Here is a 23,374-nt window from a genome sequence, read left to right as displayed (position 1 = left end):
AAAGCAAAAAATATTAATGACGTGTGCAGTGCCATATGATATTAAAAATTATCTGTCATGGAAGTAGCGTGCATTGCCCATCAAATTGATGTTTTGGTCAAATTTTTTTTAGTAAACTTTGTAAAATATGAAAAAAAATGTAAAAAAATCTACTTCTCAAAAAGTTCAGTAGCAGTAAAAAAGCCTTAATATTGAAGATATTTTTGTTAATTTAAAAATTTTAAAAATCTTATTTTGAAGTTTTGCAAAAAAATGTGACCAAAAAGCCTTAATTTTGAAGATAGGTCTTCCCTTTTGGTAGCGCTGGTACGGAGGTTTTTGATATTGTTATTTTATTGCATTCTTAAAAAAAGTGTAAAATTTTGTTTAAAATTTTGAAATAATAAATAAAACAAACTTTCAAGCTCCAAGGATACTTCATAAAATAAAATACGGAAAAGAAAAACTTTTTTTTGTTTGTTTTTTGTGAATATATTTAATAATAATCTTTATTTATTCAAAATCAATTAAAAATTTTAAATAAAATTAATAAAAACATGTGTGTATACTCATAAAATTCATTATCCTACTAATTAAATGTAATTTCAAAAAGATTACACAATTAACTTATTTTTGTTTGTCGTTTAATAATTTACTCTGATATTTTGAAAACTAAATAATTATTTTCGGTAAAAATTTAAATTTAACATTTCTATTCATCTAAATTTACACAGACATTTAGTTCGTGTCATTTTTAATTTTTTTTAATAACCAACATTTTTGAAGAAAATTTTCAAATATACTTTTATTTTTATTTGAAACACTAATTTTGATGTGAATGATGCGTAAGGTAACCTTTGGTTTTTTTATAATAATTTTATATATTTTTATAACTTTCAGATTATTATCTAATATGTATTCTTATTTTTGTAGTGCGGTTAATTTATCTTTAGTTGAATTGAATTTTTAGTATAAAAAATAAGCTTTGTATTTTGTGTTTTTACATAAATTTTTTGGTTTAGCTTTTTGTTTTGTTTTTTGTAATTATGTACTTTGTTCAATTAACAATTTTTATTGTGAGGCTTGTGCAGGGGTACATTACTATATTAGGTATAATTTATACATACATATGTATATATACATATATATATTACATATTTGTATTTGTGTATATCAACATGTTCTTTAGTTTTTAGTTAGTTATTAGATACATATGTATTGTAAATTTTTTTTAATAAAGGAATATTAAAACGTGAAAAAATATTTACATAGTTAACAGAATTCTTATTTAAATTTTCTTGCTTATTAAAGCTTTCTTGAAAATTAATTTAGCTTTATATTTATCTTATTCTACATGAAGTATGAAAACTGTATATGATTATTGATTACATTTTATGTAATCATTCGATTAGAAAAATATTTTAACAATTTAATTAGCAAATCTAAGTATATGTATGTAGGTACCTACTTAGATATGTATGTACATAAATATGTAATTTCAAATTATGTGAATAGATACATAAAATGTCAACTCTATGAAGAATGAATAATCTATATGTAACCTACATTATATATTTTTCGACATTCATAGATAATTCCGTTAAAAATAACATTTACCCATATTTAGAGGGATGCAATGGTATTTAATAGGTCTTTCCGAAAAACTGAATAAGTAAACACTTTCATACATATATGTATGTTATTATAAGATCAATCCTCATGTGAAAAAACAGTGCTAACAATAAACATTTTTAATGTATTTTATAAATAATGTTAAGGTTTATTAGTTCTTGAGCAACATTAGGTAGGTATACTTAACTGGGTACCCAATTACCTATTAATACAATGTACACAAAATAATGATAAAAAAGATTGTGTTGTAATAAATAAACAGAATATGCAATTTTAATGTAAGTACATGTACAATTAGTTAAGTTGAAAATTAGTCCGAAATTAATAGAAAATCAAACGAAATTTTTTTATGGGAAGACTGTGCAAAAGGGAAGGCTATTACATGTAGGTTTTACGTAAGTACATATAACTTTTACATAGCCGTTATCCTTAGTTCTTTCTTGAGCTAGTACATGGGTATAGGTAAATACAGACCTTATTATATACAACTACATGCATGCATTATAAACCTTCATTCATAAATAATATTAATTTCTTTTGCAAATACTTTTTTAGTTTTTCAGCAAACAAAAAACTTAATTTACTTCTTTCCATACTTAACTCAAATTATTCAGAAGCTTAACGAAAAAAATAATTCCTACATCTTTCCCTAAATGTTTTAAAAATTTGACCGTTCTCATTGTTATACTCATTTCGCTTAAATTTCCGCATGCAAAAAAATTAGTCACATCTACTTCTTCTTATCATTTTGTTAACTTCTTCAGCTTTGCATTCTTAGCGTATTAATTTTTCTGAGATGCTTACTTTGTATTCTATATTATTCTCAAAATTGATTGACCAATTTGAACCAAAGAGAAATTTTTTGATCAAAATTTTAGCCACTTAACGTTTATAATTCTGTTAATTTAAAATCATTCATACTTCTTTATAATTATAAATCACAATTAAATTTTGCTTTACTTTTTACAAATCGTAGTTTTTTCACTTTTTTTAATAGAAGTGTTTATTTTCATCTTAATAGGGTTTTGAAATTGAAGAGATGTTTTTAGAGATATTATTGTGTGTAAACTTTGTGGTTAAAATTAACTTGTAAACTTAATATTATATAACTTTATTTTAATTAACTATATACGTACAATTAACTAAAACACCATTTTATAACAAGGTCTTATAACGATATTACATTTTTTTTAAATAATAATTTAAATAATAATTTGAAATTTTGCTTTATATTTACTTACATATTATTTAATATTTTGATTTTATTTACAACTTATTTTATATTACTAAGAAGAAATTTATAAAAATTTTTAAATTAAAAACTTGAAAAATATTTTTTGTTGAAAATATTAATTCGAGTTTAGGTAAATATTCCACAATAAAAAGAATAGAGCAGGAGCTCTATTGATCATTCAGCTATCTCTTTCTTTTCTTTTTTTACTACGTTATAGTTTTAGTAGTTATAATATTTTGACCAAAAATTTTGGTTACCCATCGAGGAAGTTCAAATTTCAAAACATATGAAATTGTTTTCTAATTTTATGTTCATCCAAATTATAGCTCAAGTAGAAGGCTTTCTTATGACTATTCCTTCAACTAAAATTCATAATTTTAAGAAAAATTGTCACATTTTAGTTGCTTAACGTCATGGAGAAACAACATAAATTATTTTGTAGATACATGGATATCTTACTGGAAATATTTTTCTTTTGATGTTTGTTTAAACTTAATAGGACAAATCTCTGAAGGTGCAGTTGAATAAGATAATATAATATAAAAGATGAAAGTGTTAAAAAGCCGGGGGAATATACTCTGTTTGTAACATAGAAAAAAAGAAAGTTATTGGATATACAAGAAAAAATATTTTTCATAATTTATATACGTACAGTATGGATAATTAATATATGTACGTAAAGAACAAAATTGAATTTATATCTACTTATTGAAATTATTTGTGACTTTTGCTTGTGCTATAAATTTGTCAATCATTTTTTACAAGTTTATGGAAAACTGTGTAATGTTATAATTTTTTTATTCTTGGGTTTTTTTTAGATTGTGATGCATTTTTTTCAACCAAATTTTGAAAAAATTAATATTACGCTCATGTATAAGAAGACAAAAATTTGTATCTGTTTATACATGGGACAATGAAGATGGACCAGAAAGTTCTTCTTCAGGAATGTATTCCTTCAATAAATCCCTTAACCGTAGAATTTCTTTTCCGGCTGCTGCTAAGTCACCTTGTAACGATAATTCTCTTTCCCTTAACCGTTTAATGTCACGTTGACACGTCTAAAAATAAAGAAAAAAAAATATGTTTATACCAAATGTTTCTTAAGCATGACAAACACAAATTTAGGTGATAATAAAAATTTTTAATTTAATGAATATTTGATTTAAAGGCTTTTGAACTTTATTTTGATGTATTATGAATTTTAGAAAATCATTTTTAAGTTTATTTGATATATTTAGATATTTGTTAAGATTAACACATTTTAAATATGAAATTCTGAAACCGTTTACAAATTAAACGCTTTGCTTTTTTCAAATAAAAAGTGTTTACAATAACGCATACCACATTTTGTCTCAATAAATCCAATTTATCACATTTTAATCTGGTTATTTCTTGCTTATAATTTTCAATTTCAAAAGCAATCTCATGATGGTCGCTAAAATGCTTTAAATCTTTATTACAGTTATTGTTATGATACTCTTTTTTATTGTTACTTGAACCATCAATACATAAGGAACAAGCTTTTGGCGTTGTTTCAGCAGATGACATCGACTCTAGACCTGTATCACTATCTATGTAGACAGCACCTTCTATGTTATTTACTGGATCTAAATCAATACTGTTTAAACTGGAGTCATCACTTGTTTCTGACATATTAGCCACAGAATTTCCATTGTTATTAAATGAAATTGGCAACTCATTTTGATTTGGGCTATGATTATTATTAATATGATTAATATTGCTCGTTGCCACATTTGGATGAACAATACTACAGCCCTGTTTTTGGCGAAAATTGTTGATATCGGGAGATGATGTTGTAGAATCCGATTTTTTTGTTTTTGATTTCGATCTTCCAAAAGTCTAAAAAGATCAAAAGTAAAAATGAGAAATGAAATTCAAAACATATGCGTAATTATTTCAATTATAAAAAGAAAAATATCAAATTTACATTCATGTATGATGATTCTAATTTCTTTGATCTGTCTATTGTATTAGTTAAAAATCCTTGGTCAACGCTGCTTTGTGATCGCACCCTGGAAATAAGCGCTTTTCGAACAGTGTCGATAAACCTTGTACCAGCATTACTAGTTTCCTTATTTGTTGCTTCATGCAAAGGGCTTATAGGATTAGATAAATCTGCACCTAGGAAATCTCTGGTCTTTTCTTTTAACTCTTCAACTAGATTTTGCAATAATGACGTTCTTGTTCTCAATTCGAGTTTTGAAAATTTATCTGCTTTATAACAAGCATTTTCAGCATTTATTAGTTTTGTTAATAAAAATTCTTTAAATTCTCTACTTTTTTTGAATACGGATGGATTAGGCAAAGTTGGACCAAAAAATGGCACATCATCTCGTGCTGTAACACTTATTTTATATCTTGTATTGAGTGTGTTGGGTTCAAGTGGTTGAATTACAATAAATGCATGCAGGAAATTACTAGCAATCATATCGGGTGAGAATGGCGTATTAGATTCTTGAAATACTATCGCAACAATATCGTTACCAATATGCCTCTTACGTTGTAATTGTTGAGAGTCACCTTCAGAGTATGGCAACATTGTTGAAACATGAAACATAATTTCCCGCTCTTTATATATTTCATATATTGCACTCTCTCCTGTATGTCCATTTTGTGTATCTAAGCCTCCACGATACCCTTTATGCTCCTTCAACTTGATTCTTTGCCCCAGACAATCTAAGAATTCATCGAAGGCTGAAGACGCGTTGTTATTTGAAAATAGTTCTTCTTCAGTGGTTTGTCCATATCTTTGGTATAAAACTCCAAATTTAAAATTTGTCACAATAACATGCTCATCATAACTAGCAATTAATTGAGATGCTTTCGGACATATAACCGGCATAAAATTGTCAACATTTATTTGATCATTTAAGAGTCGAGCCATTTTTATTGGACTTGGATTTGGTATGAGACAGGAGGCTGGTATTATTTCATGCATTGTTCCCGTTCTCAATCGTAATAAAATTCTAATATGTTCTTGATTAGCAACATTTTCATTTTTTATTGATAGCAATACAGGACCTAAATTATCATCATGCCCAACTAAATTTGAATGATCTCTTGTCATATAAAATCGCCGATAACATTTAGCTGTATCATCTGTTTCAAATTTTGCTCTCCATGCTGGTAAAGGCAGAACGGGATTTCCATGTGAATCAAATGCACATTCATGATCTGTCCCATCAACCCAATAACCACCATTTCGTGGTAAAACTATCATTGGATGTGGACCAGACTGTGATAAAGTCTCTTCGAGTAAACGTTGGGATGCTGATATTGTTGTAACAATTGATGATTGAGATGAAACTGATGAGTGAGATTGATATAAATAACCATTTGATAATTGGTGACTTATTCTATATGGTGATCCACTTTTAAATTGTCCCAATTGAGGTGAAGAAGGTGTAGAATTTGATTGTTGATGATTTTGATTTGAGATCGATGTATTTCTTAACATTGATGTTCGACTATTGGAATGCTGAAGTGTATTATTAAAGTGGCGATTTAACTGCGGTGAATGATGATGATGACTTTGTACTTGGTGTAACCTTTCATGTTGTTGCTGAGGAACCTGTAAGTAAATATAAAATAAGTTCATATGAGTTATTATAGAGGTTACTTTTTATGCTGGGACTACTATAACGTTGTTTAAAAGGGGACTAAAGAAATATAATAATCTAATTATTTACGTGATATAAATAATACTAGTGCCACAAAGCAGTGCAACTTACGTGGTCTCCCGCTTTTTATGTTTCACTAAAGAAAAAATTATTCTGGAAGTAGATTAACTTAACCTTTGGGGCCCAAAACCGCACTCTCACCTCCTAGTGGTGGGCCCTGGTAATGGTGGAGGATAAAGGGGTGATTGAAACGATAAAAGTTACGTTCGTGTCGTGGTCATGTCTCGCGGCGAACCTCTTGCTTTGTCAAGGCCTGCCTCGAAGTCAAGGTGGAACAGCATATGTCGATGTCTGCATGGCTAAGGAGGAGCTTAGTCGTTAGTATGCGGACTCTGGATACCAGGCGCCCTCCAGTTTAACATAACTCCATGGGAACAAGCCTTCCCATGGTATGCCGGGCTCTGCCATGGGTGACTATACTTTCCCGCGCTACTCGTGGGAACAAAATGGAGGATGTAAATAATAACAACAGAACAAAATGGAGGATGTAAATAATAACAACAACAGCAACAACAAGAACAACAACTGTGACAAATACAACAACTGCAATAACAATAACAACAACAACAATAACAACAGTGACAATTACAACAATAACAACAATACTAAGGACAACATTAATACAAACACAGTTAGTGCTCAAGGGTCTGCGGAACCAGAGCTTTTCTCGACTGACGCAGAGGAGGAAGTCCTTCTCACGCCAGTAGAGGAAAAGGCGGCGCCTCCGATGGAGACGAATAGTCAGGATCCTTTTGGACCTATTATCCAACAAACTGAGGAGGACCTGAAAAGATTGGACATCAGAGGAAACAAACAATATTTCTCTGGTGCATCCAAGCGGCGTATCGCAGCTTATATCAGGGATGGCATGACCCCAGAGGAAGCTCGCAGATATGAAAAGGAAAGGCTAGAAAAGCTGTGGACCTGCGTATCGCGTGTTGTGACCGACCATCCTCAGAAAAGGGAAAGGTCAGAAAGCAACGCCCTTCAGGCAGGGCCCTCAAAATGAGGTCGATGAAGGGCAATGTTGAGGGAAAGTTCCCTGGGAACATTCCTCGACAAAACCTGAGAAGGACTTCTTATCGGGATGCAGTAGCACGGGTCAAGGTGGCCATCACTCATGGACTGCATCCAGAGGAAACGCTATCCGAAGTCCAGATGGAGAAAATCAAAGTAGCCATCATGAATGAAATGGATAAGGTTGTGGTTCTCATCCACAATTCACTGCAGCGTTGCAAAAGGATGGATGGATATCCGTAACATGCAACAATCAAAACACCAGGGAGTGGATAACCAGTGTCTGCAGGAAGATAAAGCCTTAGGACGGTTGCAATGTCGTTGTACTGGATGGCGAAAACATGCCGAAACAGCATGTCTGCGTCACCTACGTGCCAAAGGACGAGACAACCGTCAGTTTCTCCAGGGACAAATTCCTAAGCAGGATAGGAAAGAAAAACCCCAGCCTCAAGATGAGTTCCTGGAGGGTGGGAAGAAAAATCCCAGCCTCAAGATGAGTTCCTGGAGGGTGCTGAGGATGGATAAGGAAAAGGACGGGGGCTGCTCCATCACCTTTTCCGTGGATGATTCCGGATTAAAAGACCGTTCGGGTTAAAGGAAGGAAATCCTCTCAAGGTGCTGGCGGCAGGGCAGGACAAAATAAAAAACCAACGCCCACCGCGATAACGACGAACACTTAAGGCCAACCAAAAGAGTCAAAACTTATTGGAAAGTCTGAAGTCGCTCCGAAAGCGGCGGCAAGGGAAACGGAAGGACCATCGACAAATACAAGCCAAATACAAGCGTCCCGGGTGAACCAAAAGGGCTCAAGCCCGGCTAGTGTGGCACCTTGGACGGCGAAAGAGGCTGTAGCAGAGCAGGCGCCCATCAAAATATGTAAAAAGGCGGCAATGAAAAGCAAGGCTCATGTAAAGCCTTTGTCTAAAGAGCCAAAGCCCATAGACAAGAGTCGCAAGAAATGATATGGCTGTGAGGTGCACCCAAATAAATCTACAGCTTGCTAGGGCATCTACTGATGTTCTAGCTCATAGATTTATGAAGGATCACCTCGATATCGCCCTTATCCAAGATCCTTACATAGTGAAGGATCAGGTTAAGGGCCTAACAGATGAGCTATTGTATGATAATACAATTGGAGGCAGGCCTAAGGCTAACGTATTTTCCCATTCCAGATTACTATTCTAAGGATCAGGTAGCTGCGTTGGTGAAGGTGAAGTCTTTCGGGGGGTTGGACAGAGTTTGTGTGCTCATCCTAGCTCCCGGGAGACTGTGCCCACCCAAACGAACAACTAAAAGATTTAGTGGATTTTTGTGAAAGGAGGAACTTCCAACTGATAATAGGAAGTGATGCCAATGCCCACCACATCGTCTGGGGAAGCAGTAATATAAACAAAAGACGTGAGTGCCTACTTGAATTTATATATAGCAATAAATTAATGGTTATGAATGAGAGCAATAGTCCGACATTCATAAATGCAATTAGGGAAGAGGTCCTTGACATCACCCTTTGCGCTGAGTTTATCGGCAGTAGGGTTTGTGGATGGCATATCTCAAATGAGACATCCATGTCCGATCAGAGGCAGATAAGGTTTGATATCATGGTCTTCGGGGGCCTAGCAGAAGAAATGTATCGGATAACCCAATCCACAGATTGGAGTCAATTCGAAACGCTGCTCATGGATGTGATTGGATCCATTCCTGCTTGTCAGAACGGTGATGGAAATCGAACTGGCCAGCGAGACTCTGACGTCGGCTATTACAAGTGCCTAGCATGGGAGCTGCCGCGCTATGCCAAGGCGGAGCAATAGGAAGTGCCCGTGGTGAAATGAAGAGCTTCAAAGACCAGAAAGCTATTCAATAAGGCCAAGGCGTCGAATTCGTGGGAAGAGTATAAAAACTCACTCATGAAATACAATAAAGAAATTAGGAAAGCGAAGAGAATTTCGTGGAGGGTGTTCTGCAAGGGCATTGATGAACTCTCCAGCAGTGCGCGTCTTCACAGGGTGCTTTCCAAAAAGTATGCTAGTGGGTTGGGCCTAATGGAACGGCCTGATGGCTCCATGACTGAGAACGGAAAGCCGACGTTGGAGCTTATGGCGTCAACGCACTTTCCTGACTCGGAGATTCTTCGGAATCACTCAAATGCGGTCATTGAACCGAGGGCATTCTGGCCCAGGAGGGATGACTGGCAACGATCCCGTCTGATCTTCACGATGGGCAGGATTAGATGGGCTGTTTTCTCTTTCAGGCCCTTCAAATCTCCAGGTGAAGACGGGATATATCCTGCATTTTTGCAGAGGGGTTTCAAACATATCGCTAGAGCACTGTTGGAAATTTTTCGTGTCAGCTATGCGTTACATCCCTCAGGCATGGGGGGTGGCTAAAGTGACGTATATTCCGAAGGCGGGTAAGCGACCAAGCAACCACTGGTTTTTCCGTCCAATCAGCCTTACTTCTTTTCTATTGAAGGCAATGGAAAAGTGGTTGATAGATTTATACGGGACGAGGCACTGGGAAGAAATCCCTTGCACGAATCTACGCCTATCAGTCGGGAAGGTTATTGTACTCGCTCTGCAGAGTCTGGTGGGGGTCCTTGAAAACTCATTGGAGGTGCGGGAGGTGGCAGTTGGCTGCTTCCTTGATATAGAGGGAGCTTTTGACAACACTCCATGTCATGTCATCTGTAAGTCGTTGCACAAACGAGGAATTTATGCGACGACGAGCAGATGTGTTAATCGGATGCTACAGGATAGGATTATTAAGCCCACCATAGCTAATGATGCACACTTCATTTCCGCTGCAAAAGGGTATCCGCAGGGCGGCGTCCTTTCGCCGTTCCTGTGGTCCATTGTAGTAGATGATCTAACAGTTGCTCTCGAGGGCTCCGGGGCTCTACGCGTCGATTGTATGGTGCCTGCCTGGGAGTGACCGGGGCAATGCGGACGACTACTACCTCTGCATTGGAAGTGATGATCGGGTTGCCGCCACTGCACCTCCATATATTGAAGGAAGCTCGGCTAGTGACTTACCGACTTCTCTCTAGCGAGGACGGGGCAGGGCTAAAGTTGGTCCACTGGACTCACAGAGACTTCATTGAGAGCGACCCGATTGAGTCGGATTCGAGCGTGTGGTATGCGGACGGGTCCAAAACGGAGTCGGGTGTGGGTTCGGGTGTATACGGTGTCCGCCCGGACACGCGTGTATACGCAACCCTTGACCTGTATTGCACGGTGTTCCAGCCCGAAATACATGCAATAGAGATCTGTCTGAGAATCAATTTAGAAAGGGGGTATAGAAACCGCACCATCTATGTGTACTCGGACAGCAGGGCTGCACTGCTGGCGCTTCTTTCAGCTCAGGTTACATCCAAGCTGGTCTGGGGCTGCCTTGCTGCACTTATGAAGTTGGCATCGGAGAACAGAGTCATGCTCATTTGAGTGCCGGGCCATAGTGACCATGCGATTCCCTTGAAATCTACAATCTTAACCACACTTTTGAATATTGCGCAGGATTTCCCATTAGCAGTAAAATTATCCAATACACTATCTAATAATTATCTGGATTTTGTGTTTGTTAATGTCTATTATAAGATCTGAAATTATTTTTTATTATAAGATCTGAAATTTATTGTATTATTATTTAAGTTTTTAGTACTGCATCATTTTTTTAATCATAATGCTGTCATAATATAAAATTAAAGATTTATTTCGATGTTAAATCAAAATATTTTTTTACTGCTCTTTCTTTCTACATTTTTACCAACTGCATTGCATACAATAAGTGAGGTTATGTGATGGCAAAAAACTTTACATATTGACTTTTCAGTGCAAACGGAATTCTCCGTAAATAAATTATTTTAAGTCGTAGATTTTAATCATACTTAGAGAACTGGACCTTTTTGTGGGCCGATTTTACATTTTTGTGCATATAAAGAGAAATAATAAATTAATTTCCTTGAAATTAGGTTGAACAGATTTTAACTGCCATACTACCAAAAAAACTAATTAATTTTATATATTTCAAAATAAGTTTATATAGCCAGATTGTCAAGGTGCACGATATAATTCGTGAAACGTTTTTACTTGTTTTTTGAATTGTACTCGTATTGATAAAGAAACAAGGTAAAACTTCTTAAAATAATAAATTTATAAATTCATTTTCCAAATCAGACTAATTTTGCATTAAACGTTATTTACATACTATCTTTTCTGTTCCTTCTTTTTTGCTTTCTATTTGAATTTTTTTTCTGTTTGATAATTCAAGAACTTTGCTTTACACAAATGACCATATTAGAATAATTTATTTTTGCGTTTTTGTTTACGAAAGTTTTACAAAATGGCACATGTTTTTCATTTTTGAAATCTTTTAGTTTTTTGATTGCAAAAGTTTTCCTCCTCATTTATTTTTATTTAACCCATTTGGGAAAAATTTAATCTCCAAAACTTCTTATGTAATGTTAACTTTAAAACAAAAATTATTTATTATAAAAAAATCAAAATAAATAAACATAAAAAAATTAGTTTCATGTCACTGTATCATTCTACTATGTCCTACTCTTCGTCTTTTCAAAATGTTAACTGTATATTATACTAACATAATCTTTACTTAAGTAAAGGCAAATATCACGACGGAAAGGAAATCTAACCAATCAAACGACGGAAACCAATACTAATAATTTTGCCGATTGTTGAAAGTAGCGTGCTAATGGTAATGTAAAAAATAAAGTAATCTGCGATTAATAATGGACTTAGTGCTTTTTAAGTTCATAGTAACTATTATAAAAGATTTTAATTGAAGATCATATCTATTCTATATTTATTTATTTTTTTACTCAGTTCTCTTCAAAAAAGTAATTTATTCGCTGCATATTTTTAATTTTTGTTTTATTTATTGTTTATTTCAGAATACGACAAAGGATTTCTATGATAAATTCAAGGAATCTATTTAAGCCTATCAAATGAAATACAGATATGCTGAATGATCGTAAACATGAAGCATGAATAAGTATAGGAACTAGAAGTAGTCTATTAGATCATGAGAAAAAACGAAAAGAAGCTAAAAAATCATAAGAAAGAAAAAAGAGATGAGCTCAAGATTAAAATAAGAAAAATAAAAGAAAATCCTAAAAACCGAATAAAAGAGTTTTATAAAAACATTAAACAAACTACACCATTTCAACTAAAATTAAATAGCTGTAAAAGTAAAAGTGGCTATATAGTTATAGAAGAAGCAAAAATATTAAAAAGGTGGAAAGAGCATTTGGACGAATTCTTAAATAAAATTCCAGATGAAATGAATTACGAAGCAGATAATAAAGGAAGTGTTCCTAATGTGTGGCTAGGTAGTGTAATATTTCCAACTCATAAAAAAGGAGATAATAGATTATGTGGAAACTACCGTGGAATCTCTTTACTAAACATGTCGTATAAAGCTTTTACAAATGTGTTACTCGTATACGAACGTCTCAGTAATTTGTCTGAGTAAATAATCATTATCAATGCGGCTTTAGAGTAAACAAATCAACTACGGACCTTTTGAAATAAAGAAACTACGAGTGTTTTGTTTTGAGTTAAATTTTCGAAAAATGTTTGAATACTCCCGGGATGTTCATTGTCTTTTTATTGATGTCCGGCAGCCATTTGACAGCATTGACCGAGGCAAAATATATGGAATTCTGCAGATACGTATTAAGTATACCTGAGAAGCTAATAAGACTTATCACGTTGGAAAATACAAATGCGAGAGTTTTGATTCAGAGGGAACTGACGGATCCATTTAGCATTAAATCAGGTGCCAAACAGAGTTTTCTTTGATATTCCTTCACATTTATTTTTGAATCTCGTATAACTTTTTCCAAGGCGAGATTAAAGAGCATGCAAGATGGACCATCTCCTTGCCATAAGCCGTTTATTGTTTCAAATTCTTGAGATACGTCCTTTTGTATCTTGATTCTATTCCTTACTTTGGCTATGGTGCACTTTACCAAACGTATAAGCTTTTTCAGGAATATTGAATTCTCTCATTGCTGCATAGAGACGTTTTCTAAACATGCATTCATATGCAGATTTAAAGTCTATGAACATATGGTATGTGTCGATGTTATGTTCTCGATTTTTTCAAGTATTTAACGCAAGATAAATATTTGATCCGATGTTGACCTTCCAGAATGGAAGCCAGCTTGGTAACTGCCCATAGCTTTCTCAGCAAATGGTCACTGTTTTTCAAGTATGATGTTCGAAAGAATTTTATAACCCACATTTAAAAGTATTATGCCCCTGTAATTCTCGCAGTTTAATTGGTCTCCTCTTTAATGGAGTATAAGTCCAACGCCCAATTGTTCTGGCATGATCTCATTGTTCCACATTTCAAGAATGAGATGATAAACACTTTGTAAAAAATTTCGTTTTATATTCTTACAAAACTCAGCAGCGATTTCATCTAAACCGGGTGATTTGTTCCTTTGAAGTTTTTTTATAGTGGCGTTAAGATCCTGTAGTGTGTGTGGTTCAATTTCACTTCACATTTACTACGGGTTGTACAAATTCATTTTTATTTAAAAGTTCATCAAAATGCTGTACCCATCTTTCTTATATATGGGACTTATCTATTAATAGGTCTCCATTTTTATTTTTGCAATATGCTACCTTTGGTTTGAATTCTTTTCTAACGTATATTTGTTTATTTTATTCTTTGTTTATTTCTAGTTTTGTGTTCTTGTAGCTCTTCGAAAATTTTATTGTTGAAAATACGCCTTTTGACTCTGTGTATTCTTTTCTCTGCTCTTCTCAGTTCTTTAGATTTCTCCTTCGCTGTGCGAGTTCTATGCTTGCTAAGCATTGTTCGGTACATTTTTTTGGTCAGTGGCGGTTTTACATTCATTATCAAACCAGGTTTCTGTGATTCTTCGCTGACTTCTACCTATCGTATACTCAGCCGCTTCATGTATTTTAGCCACGTGATTCTCCCATTTCCCTGACAGCGTTTCGTTGTTAATAGCGTTTTGATTATTGGTCCCAGCCGTATTAAGACGCTCCCTGAAGTTTTTCATGTTTTCCTCACTTTGCATAGCTGTGATGTCATACTTTTTTTTGTTGTTGTAAGCCCCGAGTTTTTCTTACATTAAATATCCGTACCCGTAGTAAAGTTCTTGTTAGATAGTGATCTGAGTCTATGTTCGCACCACGAAAGGTTCTTATTCCCCTTACACATGACGCATGTCGTGAATCTATCAAAGCATGGTCAATCTAATTTTGGTTTGTCCATCTGACGCCAGCCATGTCACTTTTTCACATTCTTTCTCTTAAACATGCTGGTCGATATAACCATGCCTTTAGATGCCGCACAATTTATAGTTCTTGTGCCATTATTGTTACTCTCACTGTTAAACAAGAAACAAGAAATATTACATAATGGAATAACCAAAAGATAAAATTCTAAGAAAAATAAAGTTGGGTCAAGCCAATGGTTTATAATGTATCATTTTCCCTTCAACAAGTGCGAATACTGCTTTTGAAAACAATCTGTGTCCTACATTATTAAAATTAGTTTCATTCATATACAAATATATTTCAAAAATTTACATTTAGGATGAGCGATAATAAAGAGCATACATTTAGGTTGAGCAATGCATGCAATCTTTGAAATAAAACGAAAATAAAGAAAGAGGAAAGAGGTATGCTCGAATTTAAGGGTTAATTGCCCGAGTAAAGAAAAATAATTATATTTTTTAATCGCATGGCAATTTTAATTTGTTAACATGTTAGCTTTCTGTATTTATAGAAATTTAGAAAAGCTCGCAGTTTCAGAAATTCAAATTTTTTAAATTTCGAGAGGCGATAATTTGAAAGGGATGGAGGTGGTAAAAAATTTAAAAAATATCTAAGCGCTACAAAAATTCTGGAATCCTGTAATCTGAGGTCTAGAACAAAAACGATAACAATTTGTAAAAAACGGATTCTAAATAACGTTAAATTTTAACGACCATTTTATTTTTGTACAGTTTAAATACGGTGTGCCGCGGTAGAAGAAGCCAGCCATTACTTTTCGGCCTTTGCAGAATTTGAAAATTATGTCTGGTTTTGCTTCAATAATTTCATCAAAATATTCTTTAATCCTGAGAAATAGTTTTACATTATTATGTGTACTTTAATTTCAATTTAAAACCGCAGAACAGAAGATAGAAAACATTTTGCTTCTATTGAATTTCTTATGGAAATTGTGCAAATTTCCCATCATTACATTTGCGTATGTGTACATGCATATCGTTTGAGAAAATAAAAAAATCCTTTTCTGCATGATTGTTTTATTAAAAATTATTTCTTTATGTTTCTATATAATATGTATTTATGTACATATGTATATAGCACAAATTATCTTACCATTTCTATGATCAACTAAAGGTAAGGTAATATTTTCTTGAATATAAAATTATGGCGTCACGCTATATGCTAACAATTTTTGATACCAGCATTGATAGTAGAAATATTTAATACAATGATAGTGATTACTTTTGATGATTGCTTCTGTTATGATAGTAAATGATAAGCAATAAAAATTCAGTAAAAGGAAGACTTGTAAATTCTGAAAAAGAAAATTTAATTTGAAAAATAAAAACATGAATATTCTATGAGTAAATTATATTGTGAACTCTGAGCGGGTGTGATGACCAAAACTATTTGCTATGGATAAATTATTTTATTAGAGTTTTTTAGCTTTTTTCTTACAACTTTGCGGTGGGAAATGTTTCATTTGACTGATTTCATTCATCGCCATTGTTTTTTACACTTTTTTTCTTGTTATTGTTTTTTATTTTTTTGTCCGATTTAATTTATCTACGTTTTTTTTCTTTTTCTAAAATAAAGTTAATAAAATTATTTTTTTTTTAAAAACCATTGCGATCTATTAAGCATAAAAGAAAAATTCTGCAATGAAAGGAACTTGACAATAGGGCTTTATAGTTTCATAAATATTACAAATATAAATTATATACTTACGTATAATGTTGATAAGAATAGCAAAAAACAAAAATGCCATTTTTTTATAAGTCGGGAAAAAGTTGATAATAGGAGGGGAGAAAATTTCTTAAAAGTAAATATAAACGACTATAAGTATGAATATACTTAATAATAATCGGTGGAGCGTCATCTTGTCATGGTGAGGGAGCTGAGTATGATCGGTGAACATGGTACCTGCCAAGTTCAACCAAGGCTCAACCAAGGCTCAACCAAGGTTCAACCAAGTTTAACGGTGAATTTGGTACCAACTCAGGTACGTGCCAGGTTCAACCATGTCGATAAGGTTGAGATGAAAATTTAAAACTAAGAATTCCATAGAAGAATGACTTTGGGGGTTGGAAGAACGAATTTAAAGGCTTCTAGGCCTTGTGATTCTCGTTCTCTTACTCTCAAGTGCTAGTTACACCTGAGCGGTGACTTCTAGGGGCAACGAACAACAAATGCGACATAATGTGACGGTGATGTGAGCTTGTATGCCGATTTCTGTAATTTTGTCAAGGTTTTTAAGGCAAATATCTTTGGCAAGATTTCTCGAAATGAGGCCGGGGGATGCTGAGGGCAAAATCAAATGACAGTAGGTAATTGATGAGTTCGAAGTATATAAGGTCTCCAAACCTCTTAAGAGTATGAAACGAAACAGGTCCCAGGATGGTGAAAAACATGCTCAAAAGAGCGAGAAATCGAGTAATGTCAAGACACGGAACGACCGCACACCAGGCTTAGAAAAAGAAGATGAGTTAGATGATATGTGACCACCGTTAGGTTAGAATTGCCGACAGAAAGTCGTACAACCTCAAACTGTTGGCGGAGCTCTGGTCTAATGTAGAGGCAAAGCAATTAAACATGTTAGTAGAGCACATGATAACCATCAAAAGCAAGAATGTCCTGAGTCTAGGTAGCCAGGATTTGAGTCACCCTAGGTAGCCAGGGTTTACAGATTGACAAAATGTGATGACCGTCTCTCTCCGGATTTTCTTAATTCGTCGCAAAACTTAGCCATGACTGGAAAATCCCAAGGAGATCCCGGTCATGTATCCCACGATGAGTATTACAGGGGACAAACATTTAAAGGTTCTAAAGATAGCGAATGCAGGGTTTCCGATGGATAACTGATGAGTCAAAAGTACCCCAGAACAGCAGCGAATCATTCCTACTCCTCATGAACGAGGAAAGTTTAGAGGCTTTACGAAAAAATTAGAACCGAATGAGGTTTGGCTTCTTCTCAAACTAGAAAGAAGTACGCGTCCGTAATTTATTTAAGAAACACATTAAATCATTTTTTTGCTTTAACTTTAATACTGAGGATTCGATGGTGGTAAAGCTGAAGGAAGCGGCGGGAGTTTTTAAGCTCGAGTCTGTTTATAGGCTTGGCGTATATAACCCATGTTAGACCGCCAAAAGTCGTTAAACTGGTTTCGGAGGTCATAGCTAAGCGATCAAGTTTGATTTGGTTGCGATGCAAATGCCTCTAACATGATTTTGTTCTTATATGACTTTATCTTAAGCAGTAGTTTAGAAATGGCAAATAAGAAAAACGCTCCCACTTTTACTATTCCCAACATAAAACGGCTTTTTTGGTTGGGAAGATATAACGCCTAAAACAAACCATTGTTTATTCGAAAAGTGGAGAGCATTCTTCTCCTCTATGCTTGGATTATCTTCTCGGCGCGGTACGAGACTTAATCTACTGAACCATCTAGGAACCTAAGAGGAGAGAAATATCGTGCGGAACAAGTTCACGGTCATTCCTAATATGGGAAACGGTATTTATGATGTTGGCAAGATGGAAGTCCAGGTCATCGGCCTTCTGTCCTCTAAGATACTCTAAGAAGATTTATCCGCGGTGGTTGAATGAAGATTTAACGAATGTCACAAAGATACCCAGAAATATCTTCAATGTTTGCTACCGGACGGGCTAATCGTACAAGGAGTGTTGGAGGATTGGAAATGTGAAGTGTAGCAGGGACTCTGCCAGATTACTATCTAAGGAGCACTCTAGCCCTTATTTTCTAAGAGGTGTTTCCTTCACCGTATGAAGCAGCTGAAATGGATGGCATAGTTCCGACAATGCTGCAAAACACTAGGGAATAATTTGTAGTTTCATAGCTTGTTAAAGTTTTCAGGAGCTGCCTGTTACTTTTTCATGTACTCAAATCATGGAAGGAGGGGCCATTGACATTTTAACTGACTAATTCGTTAAATTAACTTCTAAAAAAGAGGTGGCGGCATCCAAATGATTTTGAAGATTATGTTTGTGTGAATTTGTTTCTTGTTCCAACGTTTGGAAGACTTCTGAGGTAAATTCTTTGAATTATCATAGATGATTTTGCAATAACATATCAAAAATATTTTTATATAAATAATTTATGCATTACGATCACGATAAATTCAAATCGTGAAATTACACGGACGGGATTCCGGGATGTTATCGAGAAAGTAATTCGTGTGGCCGTTATACAATGTCAAAGATAATTGAACGAGATAATTTATGGGTTTAGTAATGTTGTTGTTTTTTTTTTTAAATCTTATAAAAGCTGGTAGCACAGAGTTGACATGTTCAACTTTGCTATTTCCATTTTTATGGGTTGTTCCAAGGAAAAAATATTATATTTTGCAGTTTTTATTAGACGTTAACTCAAGAATCCCATTTTAGTTCGTTATAGACTATAGATGGCGTCTTCCATTTTTGATTGAAGCTGAACGATCTAGAATTTTTGTTTTTTTTTTCGTGCTATATAAACTTTTCTTGTTATATGTATTTTTAAATTTTTCTTTAACTCTAGAAAAGCATACTGATCCAAAACTTGTAAATTTTAATGCAAAGTAGAAATGATTTTAGTTTAATTTTTTGTTTAATTAAAATGAAAAACTTTGGTTTCTTCTGGCATAGTAGTTCACAATCGCCTGATTAATCCGTACTTGCTGTTTGCTTGAATTTTAAAATTAAGCAAATAGAACACTACTGTTTATGTAAATGATATTTGAGGGATATTCGACGAAGTGACATAATGTGCATTACTTTTGATAAGTTTTAATTTTTTAGGTAATTACTTGCTAAAAAATACCTTAAGGTTTTTTAACATTAATAAAAGCCTATGTGTGTATGTTAATATTTCCTTAAAATTCTTTTCTTTGGTTGTATAAAACTGCATACTGTACAAATTTAACTTGTTTTGCAATTTATTGACTGATCAAAGCAATATTGTTGTCCAATAATATAATCATATTATTTTCTTCTAATGATGATTTAAGATACTCATGTCCTTATATAACCATCAATACCATAATAACGTTCGTGCATGTGATATTATGGTATATACATATACGTTGTTCTATTTTTATGGTTAGTACCCCATAAACCCTATAAACTTATACTAGTTCTTTAGGAAGTATTTTATTAGAAAATGAATGAATGAAATATTAATTTAAAATGGATCAGGGTCAATACTTTATTGAATATGACTTTGACATTGAATATTTCAAAAATTTATTTACATGTATTTATGTACATATATATGTACACAATATATGTATATGTATGTAAACCATAAATACGTACCTATAGAGTTCGTATAGTATGCATATTACATCATTTACAATTACTTTTATAATGTTAAAATCATAAAATGACAAATTAGATTTCTGTTTATCATGTCGTTCTTAGCACAAATTTTTACATGGAAAATTGAAAATTTCAAGGCTAGGAAAACAAGTATGCTTATGAAACACGTTTATTATTTTTAAATATTTTTTTTCATGTTTCATTTACATGAATATTTTTTTTCATAGTTCCTTTTGTAAATTTTTATATTATGCATATCGTGGTACATATACGTACATATTTTATGGACACATGTATGTGTGTTTTCTTCCTGAATTTTAATTATGTACTTATGCGCATACTTTGGTAAATATTTCATAATATGATGGCTAATTAAATTTTTGGTACGTATGTGAATATATTGTGTCTGAAGAAGAATAAATACTTTGAGATTGACAAGGAAATAAATAGTGTAATAACCAGAAGAAACAACTGAAAATTGAAATTGAATTGGCAACATATAAGAGGACATTTTAATTTACTGTGTAACTTTTCATTTTCGGTTGAATTTTTTATAATTATTACCTAATTTATTTAAATAAAATTGTATTGTTAGTAAGTTTATCTCAGCGAAATATAAAGATTTTTTACGCATATATTATTTGTCAGATAAGTTCTCAGAGGAAAACTTGTATTTAAATGGATCTGCAGGCGTGAACACCACAAGTATCTCAGTCTGAAATACACTACTGTAGTGCTAATAGATATTTTCTCACAAAACTACGTTAGATTTGCAGATTTGTAGGCGTTTTCCTTAGACCAAATCATTTCAGCCATAAAGACTTATTGTAACGTCCCATTGTTTATAAAACGCCATGCTTCACAAAAACATCATGACAAAATCTACAAAAATCGGTTCCCAGATTGTCTCAAATTGTGCAAGTGACTACCCAGTTTGCAATAACGATGCAGACGTCCGCGTATCCCTAACAAGCAAAGCCATGGTCATGCAGACGACAAAGTAGTCCGTCAACCACTTGTCACAACTCTCACTTGAGGACAGCCCTGTTGGTTTAGGGCACAATACGCGTATCGCCAAGGGATAAATGCACAACCCTGCTATCAGGAAAGTGCATAATCGGTTCGAAAAACCAGTTCGTCAATACCTCTTCTTCTCAAGGCGACTTAGAGATTCGATTTTGAAGGTAAAGTTGAGAAGAACCACGTTTGAAGGTAAAGTTGGATTTGGCCTTCTGATAGGCGTACTGATGCGTAAACTGAGGGTTGGCAGCTAGAGAAATTTTGCTTATTAACCTCTCAACAATTTTTTCATCGTTTTAAAGACAAATGATGACAAAGTAATCGGTCTCATTGACTTTGCATCAATCTCTCTATCATCTTTGGGAATGCAAGTTACGGGGCGGCATAGTCTTGATGCCTAATAAGGAGACCTACACCAGTGCTAGACTCCTTCGACAGAACCCGATGAATTCTTGCACCCATGGGGAATTCTAGAATGCCCTCGCAGAAGGCCTCTACAACATCCTCTTGACATGCAATTATCTCGCAATTATACTCCGTGAACGCCGCATAACGTGCCACTCTTCAAGTGACCTGTTTTTCGTCCTATTTCCTGAGTGAAAATACTTTTGCACCAGTGTCCTAGGTTTGTATTTAAATAAAACCTTAAATAAAATGACTATAATATGCTTAAGCTGAAACGATTTCAATTATTCAAGAACAAAGCGTATAAGTTAAATACTAGATTTTACTTCAAGATAATTTTCATAATTATATATTTATTTATATACAGATCTAATTATTGAATAGATTGTATAGCAATAAAAGGATTATTACTATAAATCTTTTATAAATATGTATTCAAATTTCTAAACTAACATGCAACTAGACAAGTATTTTTTTTTTACTTATTCACTCCTAGAAGGAGCATAGGGCTAGTGCATGATATTATGCACTAGTTTCATAGCGTCAAAGAGTTTACTAGGTAGGTGACCAGCCTGCCGTAATTTTTATTCATATTAATTATTTGAGGTTATTAATATTTACTGTTTATTCTTCTTAGTTTTTGCTTTTATTCTAATATCGAATATTACGAATATTTGAAAATTACTTGTATAATATTCACTAGTATTGTATATTAAGTTGCAAGATGAATTAATAATTAAGAATAAATTAATACTAAAACAATAAAAAATAGAGTTGATCGTATCAAATCTGTGATATCCGTTTATACGAAATTGTTTTTCTATCTGCGAACAAATATGCCATAGCGTACTTTGGGACTGACTATGACTTTAATTACGTTGGTTCTGTTTACAAGAAATGAATAAATTACAATTTATTGCCAAAAATCTTTAGTCTCGAATTAAATTCTTTTTAGTGAAATTTATAATACTCTAACCTATAATATCCATTTACATATTAGTTTTATTATTCACTGTAGAAAACTTCAGTGATCTTATACGTATATTGTTTTCATTTTTTATATACATAATATAAAAGTTTTTAGTAAGTAATGTTGAATAGAACGATAAATTTTTTTTAAAACATAACGAAGGGCGAAATAAATTATAAAATACATACAACAAGGATATAACATACTCGTATAATACTATTTCGTTTTGTGGAGGAATAAAATTTATTAGGTTAAATCATGCGATTGTGATTTCATATGTCTTCAGTTTTTTATCTTTATATTTCACGACTGTATCGCATACAATAACGGAAGTTATGTGATAGAACCCAATTTCACATGTCGAGTTTTCGGTGGAAATGCAATTCTTCATGTTAGAGCAGCGTAAATAAACTATATGTATTTTTAGTGAGTTCTGCTGGTCCGCGTGTGCACGCGTCTTATTTAAGTTATTCATGTAAGTTACAAATCAACTTTTGTGATATGTCAGGTCTCGGGAACTGAATCTTTTTACATGCCGTTCAACAGGTTAACTTGAAATTTTAAATATAAGCTTCGCATGACAATTCGATAAACTATAAAATCATATAAAGAGAGCAATTAACCAGTTTACTTGAAATTTAATATTTCAATTCGATGTGTTAAAACAAACTTACATATGTATATTTGGGAATATCAGGGCTTGTTAATTTAACTTTAGCTAAAGGTTTGCTAACATCTTTAAAATTCGAAAAAAGTGTTTAAACGGCATTTTTATGCTCTTCTACAGCAGAAGCTTAATTAGACAGTACATTTTACGGTCGTTTATGTGCTGATCACATC

At 33.4% G+C, this 23,374-nt stretch overlaps 1 protein-coding gene across 2 annotated transcripts in view; it reads right to left on the bottom strand.

Annotated features, from left to right (window-relative positions):
* Window positions 1-629: 629 nt before the first annotated feature.
* The window catches only part of LOC129608291 (rap1 GTPase-activating protein 1-like), a 45,681-nt gene continuing 22,936 nt past the window's right edge, over window positions 630-23,374 (bottom strand). Inside the window, exons 2-4 of one of the 2 annotated variants that reach the window (XM_055519702.1) lie at window positions 4,794-6,437; window positions 4,187-4,705; window positions 630-3,903 (exon numbers count right to left, since the gene is read on the bottom strand). In XM_055519702.1, the coding sequence (XP_055375677.1) occupies window positions 3,745-3,903; window positions 4,187-4,705; window positions 4,794-6,323 (2,208 nt within the window). In that variant the 5' untranslated portion in view covers window positions 6,324-6,437 and the 3' untranslated portion in view covers window positions 630-3,744. Of the gene's footprint in view, window positions 3,904-4,186; window positions 4,706-4,793; window positions 6,520-23,374 lie in introns of those variants that run through there. The other variant, XM_055519701.1, reaches the window with a different exon arrangement.

Source organism: Condylostylus longicornis, unplaced genomic scaffold, assembly GCF_029603195.1.
Source record: "Condylostylus longicornis isolate FDR11 unplaced genomic scaffold, ASM2960319v2 ptg000031l, whole genome shotgun sequence".
NCBI lineage: Eukaryota > Metazoa > Arthropoda > Insecta > Diptera > Dolichopodidae > Condylostylus > Condylostylus longicornis.
Note: the sequence above shows the minus strand (reverse complement) of the source record. Positions and strands in the feature narration are given on the sequence as shown.